The 7,598-nt window shown below is 38.6% G+C and overlaps 2 protein-coding genes across 2 annotated transcripts; one reads left to right on the top strand and one right to left on the bottom strand.

The window, feature by feature from the left end:
- Window positions 1–310: 310 nt before the first annotated feature.
- On the bottom strand, window positions 311–1,110 carry LOC113255882 (keratin-associated protein 15-1-like). The gene has a single exon (XM_026499618.3). It carries the CDS (start codon window positions 1,080–1,082, stop codon window positions 630–632), a length of 453 nt encoding a protein of 150 aa, XP_026355403.1. The 5' UTR covers window positions 1,083–1,110; the 3' UTR covers window positions 311–629.
- A 3,461-nt stretch (window positions 1,111–4,571) lies between these two features.
- LOC113255891 (keratin-associated protein 14-like) lies at window positions 4,572–5,439 on the top strand. The gene has a single exon (XM_026499621.4). It carries the CDS (start codon window positions 4,602–4,604, stop codon window positions 5,106–5,108), a length of 507 nt encoding a protein of 168 aa, XP_026355406.2. The 5' UTR covers window positions 4,572–4,601; the 3' UTR covers window positions 5,109–5,439.
- The last annotated feature ends 2,159 nt before the right edge of the window (window positions 5,440–7,598 follow it).

Raw genomic sequence — 7,598 nt, 5'->3', positions numbered from 1 at the left:
GGTTTATAATCAAAACTCAATAAATATTTTTGCAGTGAATGCCTAATTAAAAAATTTCTAAAGCAATTAAATAAACAAATTCATCTATCAGGGTATGTAAATCCTTAACATGTAAGATATGTCACATATTTAAATTATCCTTTAAATTTCTGGTTTTCTATTCAGTAACATATTAATAAAACCTAAGAAACAAACAAAACAAAACAAAAAGGTGCTTACCTAATGAAGACAGTTGAAAGTACTGGATACATTCAACAAATGTACCATATGAATAAGAAAAATGGAATGCCATAATTCATGGTCGAGAAAAGTTTATTTTAAATGTCAATTCTATTTGAAATACACTTAAGTGAAAGGATCCTAGGAGAAAAATAAGAAAAATCTTAGAGAGTAACGAAGGGGACTCTGAGCATTGACATAAAAATGAAAATTCAAGATTTATCTCATATGTCTGATTTAGAAAAGGTCACAGGCCAAGGTTACTTTGTCCACAGTGAATCACAGACTTCTGGGAGAGATGGCGATGGCAAGTCCTGGTGATGCAGCTAGTCAGTAATCGTGGATATTGGACAGGCTACATGTTAAAGTTTCATGTGGTACAGACATAACAGTGAGATAATGGGGAACATTCAGCAACTTGATCCAAAAAAACGAGAGCTAAAGGCTGGTTGGTAACAAGTTGACTGGCAACTCCTGGAAGAAAAGTAAGTTGGACGACTGAAACTGAACCCACAGCCCAGAGACTGGAAACCAGTGCTTCCACAACCAAGAGACCCGAGGCCAATATTTCCACATCCCAGAGACCCTGTGTAATTTGTTTGGCAGGGACTGAAGAAGATGGAATTCTTTGGGCGGAAGCCCGATGTCTGGTAGGATCTGGCCCCAGCACAGGACGTCCCACAGCTGGTGGGCTCACAGTAGGTCTCCTGATAGCCACCAAAGACAGAGGATCCCAGCTGGCAGGTGTTGGGAGAGTAGACTACATTGCTGGGGTAGAAAGAATCATAGGTGGAAACTGGGTATCCCAAGTAACCTCCAAGAGAGCGGGAGGAGAAGTTTCCAGGGCTGCAGTTGTAATGCATGTTGAGTTCTGGGTTCAGCTGAGTTGCAGGGAGGTTTGGTGAGTGTGTCTGTTACCTTCTACTGGACGCTTATATGTTCTAGCAATAGGTTAGTAGCATGTGTCCATTTTAATAAGAATGCTTAATTAGTCTCCAGGCAGAATGAAATACACTAACCTTCAAAGGCTTTTTTTTTTTTTTTTTGAAGGCAGACTTTTAAATGAAAGGATTTCATTAGTTTTTCAAAGCAATTTTTTTCATGAGTAAAGATGTCATCTGTCATTCAATTAGCTTGGGTACATGAATAAAATCGTATGGTAATTGTCCCCATACGATTGGTGTTTTCTTTATCCTATCCCTCAAGATATTGTATCGAATGGGTAACACAGTGAGAACTTTGCTCTGTTTAAATTTCTAAAAAAATACTTTGTAGTCTGGAGGGGATATTTATTTTATTCCAAGTTTAGGAATCCAGTTGAGAACAGAAAAACCCCCCACAATTCATAATATCTGTTTCATCTCCCAAATCTTGTGGACCTTATAGAGGAAATAACCCACTAAGAACTCTTAATTGGTAGAAAAGCTAAATGAGTGTCCTGCACATTCGGATTTTGGTTTTCTCACAGCACAAGTACCCAAGCTGCTTTTGTGTGTATAAGTTTTTGATTTAAGAATGAAGGGTCTGGGGGCACCTGGGTGGTTCAGTCAGTTAAGCGTCTGCCTTCAGCTCAGGTCATGATCTCAGAGTCCTGGAATCGAGCCCTGCATCGGGCTCTCTGCTCCTCAGGGAGTCTGCTTCTCCCTCTCCCTCTGTTTCTCCCTCTCCCTCTACAGCTCCCCCTGCTTCTGCTCTCTCGCTCGAGTGCTCTCTCCCAGAAAGAAAGAAAGAAAGAAAGAAAGAAAGAAAGAAAGAAAGAAAGAAAAGAATAAAGGGTCCAGGGGCTCCTGGGTGGTTCAGTCAGTTAAGCATCTGCCTTCGGCTCAGGTTATGATCTCGGGTCCTAGGATAGAGCCCTGTGTGAAGCTCCCTGCTTATGGTGAGTCTGCTTCTCCCTCTCCCACTGTCCCCCTCTCCCCCCCCACCCCTGCTCATGCTCTTGCTCTCTCTCAAATAAATAAAATCTTAAAACAAAACAAAACAAAAAGAATAAAGGGTCCAATATTTGCAGGAGTACTTTGAAGTAAAAATACTGAAGTCGAGGAATCCTTGCCCTGCAGTTGATTTGCTTTTTGATAGAAGTCACTGATAAATTATCAAACACTCTTCATCCCTATAAAGTTTAAGTAAATTTTTGGTAAGATCGATGCTGCTGAGAACAAAAGAATAAGCACTGCACATAAAAAAATGGGCCTTTGTTCTCTTAGTTTCCTTTCATAGGGTAGGAATTTTACTACAGAAGGTAGAGAAAATCACGAAATTAGGGAAGTGTCTACCCCATGCAGACTTCAAAGAAAGTCAAGTGTTGGAAGAATTCATAGTTATAAATGATCTTTATAAGTTGAAATAAGGGTGGGGGGATCAGAACAGATGATAATGTGAAATAAAGAATGAATGTGTTTGGGACCTGTGACACATGTATCAAGTGACATATATATTCTGCCTAGAAGACTAGTATCGTAAGTATTTTTCTAGACCCTCCCATCAAGTGCATCATTGACTACCACAAGTAGAGTAGTGCATGGGTGCAGGAAATGGCTTAAAATAACCTGTGGGAGTGGGCAAACCTCAAAGACAGCCATCTCCAAAAATTGATATGTTGTCCAAAGGAAATGAGCTGAGATTTATTCTAGAAAGAACTGAGATTACTAGGTGAAAGTTTTAAGGGAAGATTCAGCTAAAAATCTAAAACAAGCCACTTTTGTAGCTAATGAGATTTCCATCTTGAGGGCACTGGGAATATCTTGTCAGGATATTGCAAATGGGATTCCAGTCTGGTAGAGGACTGGAGATAATTGCTAAACTTCCAAATGGTAAACTTTACGGGTCTGAACATTTTGAGCAGACAAATTGGTTTTTGAGCATGTTTCATTGATCACTTAATATAGTTTGTCTTCTGTTTCTAAAATAAATGATTCTTATTTATTAGGATTTTTAATTATGAATAGCAAAAAGCATTCTGCTAGATCCCAAACCTTCCCATTTTGTTTGTGGATAAAGTATTGAACATCAAAACATCCACATAAGTATTTAACTCACCTAAATTGAATTTGCCCGCTTGCTTCAATGTTATCCACTCTTGTACCACAGCTATTTCTGTGGAAGAATAGTCTATGAGTCAGATATTAGGTAGGTTTTGGACATTCTTTTCTCAACAAAATGGAGGCTTTTGCACTCCAACACTTTTGTTCAGAAGTGGAAGGGAAATGCTTTAGTGTGAAAGGAACAAATCAAACGGTACAGAAGCCACAGCAAGATAAACCTTCTCAATCTCTCCTCTTCCTCAGGGTATCAATCTTCATTACCTTACTACACAGAGGTGGAATACAAGTCATAGAACCAGAAAAAATATGACCATTATTTTAGAAATTTTGTAATACTTGTCAGAAACACCTGAAAACAATTTAAGTCAAAGTGATGTATGTTGCTTTCTGAGGCAAGGAAGAATCTCCTTAAGATGGCTCCTCCGGTCCAATACTTCAAGGCAATTACCTTATAAACTTTCTTTAGAACAAGAACATTTTCCAGGTTCTGGGGAATTTTTTTAGTGATCCACACTGCCTCTGATTAGAGATAAAAAGACATGGGGCATTTTTGCCATGTTTTGTGATTTTTACTGCTTTTTCAGCATCTTAGATGAATCCCCTCTAACATTCCAAACTAATGTAAAGCAATTTTAATATTTGACTTATGCCGCAGTAAACACACTCACACAAAAGAAAGAAAAACTAAAGTCGACTCTTAGTCTGCATACAGTTTAAGCAGAAACATGGTAAATAAGGGAACCTCAGTTAATATTTCGCTGAAGCCATTCAAACTGAGATCTGATTAGAAAAAAAAATCCTCATACATCTTGCCATTACCACTGCTGCTTCCTGATGACACTATTCATTAAGTAAACTTGCTTGGCAACAATCAATGTGTGTTTTTGTTTAAAAGAAAGGACTATGAATAGATCAGTTAGTTAGCAACTTGGCTATCCAGATGGCAACAATTTTGAGGCAGATTGTGAAAGGGGTATCAATTATTTTTAATTAAGCCAGCTTTCCTCATCGCAGACACTGTCTACCTCTGAAGCAGGTCTCTGAGCGATCTGCGGGGTGACCTTTGGTAGAGGGAGATGACTAATAGCTTTGAAGATTCAACACTATTTACCTGAATTCCAAGGCACATGCATTACTGCACTTTCCAGTTGTAAAACCACAAACACTACATATGTTTGATTATGACGATCTTTTCAATTCAGTTCAAAGCAGAAGGTAATCTGTTTTTATGCGTCACGTGGATGGCACACCCAATGATCAGGGTATATAAATGCCCCAGTCCACGAAGTGGCATTCAAACTCAGAATCTTCTCATTGCACAGCACATCTCCTGTCACCATGTCTCACAACTGCTGCTCTGGAAATTTCTCCTCCCAGTCCCTTGGGGAATACTTGAGCTACCCAGGATCCTTCTATGGTTCATCCTACCCCAGCAACCTGTTCTGCAGCACTAACCTCCGCTCGCCCAGCACCTGCCAGCTGGGTTCCTCCCTCTACAGTGGCTGCCAGGAGAACTTCTGTGAGCCCACCAGCTGCCGGACGTCCTACCTGGTATCCAGACCTTGCCAGACATCCTGCTTCCCCTCGAGGACCTCCACGTTCTTCAGTCCCTGCCAGACGACTCTCACTGAGTCGCTGGGCTTTGGCTCCAGCGGCCTTCAATCTTTTGGTTGTGGCTCTCCCTCTCTGGGCTTTGGACTGGGTGGTTTCCAATCAGTGGGCTGTGGTCCCAGTGCTTTTTCATCTCTGGGTTGTAGATCCAGCTTTTATCGTCCACTCCGCTTCTCTTCTAGAAGCTGCCAGTCTGCTTTCTACCAACCAACCTGGGGATCTGGCTTTTACTAATCTTATGTTTGAACATAATACCTACTGTGTCTAGCAATTTACCACAATACCAACTATGTCAGGATCCATGGTATCTGTTGATCTCTGTCCTATCATTAGCTTACAAATTTGACTTGTACTGTTAGCTACTATGGTTTAGAAATAATTTGAATTCCGGTAATTGGAAAATACATTCACTGAAGAAAGATGCCGAAACAGCTTTCTTATAGTTATATAGAGATGTAATATTGAAACATATTTCTTTCTTAATATCTTTCTTACTATCTCCTGGTTATTTCTCCTAGTGCATTTGTTTCAAATTTTACAAAATGGAAAAATGTAAGTTTAAATAAAAATATGTTACATGACATTCACATATATGTTTTCATATTATTTGTTTGCTCTGTGTCTTCAAAACTATTTCTAAATATCTGACTGGATATTTCTGTATTTGTATTTATCATTCAAAAATTTTTTACAAAAGGGGCACCTGGGTGGCTCGGTCAGTAGAGCTTCTAGCTCTTGGTTTCGGTTCTGGTCATGATCTCAGGGTTGTGGGATTGAGCCCCATGTTGGGCTCTGTGCTCAGCACATAGCTGGCTTCTCCCTCTCCCTCTGCTCTCCCTACTCGTGCTCTCTCTCTAAAATATATACTTTAAAAAATAAAATCATCAATTGTCCTTTTGGTTTGAAAGAAATCATTTTATCTTTAATATCTACTCCATACCTTCATATGATAAAACCTAGAAAAACACTTTTAAGACTATGAACCATTGTGGCCCTTTGTTCTGTATGGGGTTAGAAATTTCTATGTTTTTATATAAAATAATTACAAATTGTAATGGATATTAAATACACAACATAATTTTGGAAAGGAGTCTACTCTCATAAAATATACCCTAAAGCGCCTGCAAAAGTGGAGTGAAGCTCTCCAGTAGGAAGTTAGACGTTAGTGAGTTAGACTTGGTGAGGGTTCCCGTCACCCCACTCAACTGACATAAGAAATCAAGTCCCAAGTGTTGAATCATCACGTGGTACACCTGAAACCAATATAACACTGTATGTTGCCTACACTGGAATTAAAATAAAAACTCAATAATAATAATAATAATATAAAAAAGAATTCAAGTCTCTAAATGAAATATCTAACACATTCCAACATTTATTAGTAAGCAGGCCCAATATAGTCAGTCCTGTAGGTTTGATGAAATCCCTACTTGCTCCAGCTTTTTGGTTGTTTGGTTAATAACACTTGTTTGAAAACAACAACAAAACAAGACTCAAGACCAATGCAAATATTCTATTGTTATCGCATTCAGCTAAATATCCAGGCAGCTGATAACCCGGGAATCAGCAGTTCTGCCCCAGACTTTTATCCACTAAGTCAAGGACAACATTACTAAGGGCACGGATGACTAGATTCTTACCCACAGGGAAACCATACGTCTTGGTTCATTCTGTTTGTCTCAGTATCCAGTCACATTTGGTGACAGTCTTAGATTTTTTTTCCTACTTTTTATTTATAATGAATGATAATTGAATTAACATAAGTGAGATTGGTTTGGGACCCTTCCACTTTGGTCATGCTTGTAGCTCGTGGAGTATAAGATGCATGTAGAGTGAGCGGTGGTTTTACTTTAACCAACGTTAAATCTGGAAGAAAAGTCTTCTAACCTTCCTTTGTTCGTACTTTTTTGAGTAATATAGAACTATCGCTTTGCTTTCAAAGACAGTGTGCAGAGGGATCACTGAAAGACAAATTACACTCAGATACAAGCGGTAGGACTGTTCACACATTCAAATCCTGGCGATGGGTCATTTGTTTTTCTAACCTAGCCATAAGTACTGCTATGGCTCTTTCCTTAGGCCCCAGCATGCAATAATATACACCAAGTTACCAGTAGGTGGAGATAGTGAGAAATTTGAGAATTACTGGTGGGTTGTGGATGGAAATATGAGCCTTAAACTGAGGCTGCCACACAGCATATAAAGAATAATTTACATGCTTGCTGGGGTGGCTTGACCATATATTATATTGTTTAAATCTGCAACTATTGGTTTTGTCCGGGAACATCTTTCTTCTTTAAACTTTGCAAAAAAAATATTTTTAGGAGCAATGAGCTAAAATTGAAAGTTCTTTTTCAATGAAAAAAGTGAATACAGAATTTCTATTCCTAAAGTAAGTTGATCGTGAATATTTAATTTGTACAATAATTTGATGCCATTTATTATCCACCATGGGGATAATTAATTGATGCCATTTATTATCTACCATGGGGATAATAAAAAGTCACTGACCACATGAAAAGTTAGAGACAATTTTGCTGAAGAAACATCAACAACTCCTTCAAAAGAACGTGGAAGTGTTTTTTGAGGGTGTGTGTGTGTGTGTGTATGTGTGTATTTATTTATTTATTTATTTATTTATTTATTTATTTATTTATGTAAGTGAGTACTTAAGTAATCTTTACAGCCAATGCAGGGCTCAAACTCGCGACCTGGACATCAAGA

The sequence above is a fragment of the Ursus arctos genome, unplaced genomic scaffold (genome assembly GCF_023065955.2).
Source record: "Ursus arctos isolate Adak ecotype North America unplaced genomic scaffold, UrsArc2.0 scaffold_4, whole genome shotgun sequence".
Lineage (NCBI taxonomy): Eukaryota > Metazoa > Chordata > Mammalia > Carnivora > Ursidae > Ursus > Ursus arctos.
Note: the sequence above shows the minus strand (reverse complement) of the source record. Positions and strands in the feature narration are given on the sequence as shown.

What these genes read in the sequence shown, in the direction of transcription:
- LOC113255882 (XM_026499618.3), bottom strand. Translation starts at nt 1,082, where the DNA reads ATGCATTACAACTGCAGCCCTGGAAACTTCTCCTCCCGCTCTCTTGGA.
- LOC113255891 (XM_026499621.4), top strand. Translation starts at nt 4,602, where the DNA reads ATGTCTCACAACTGCTGCTCTGGAAATTTCTCCTCCCAGTCCCTTGGG.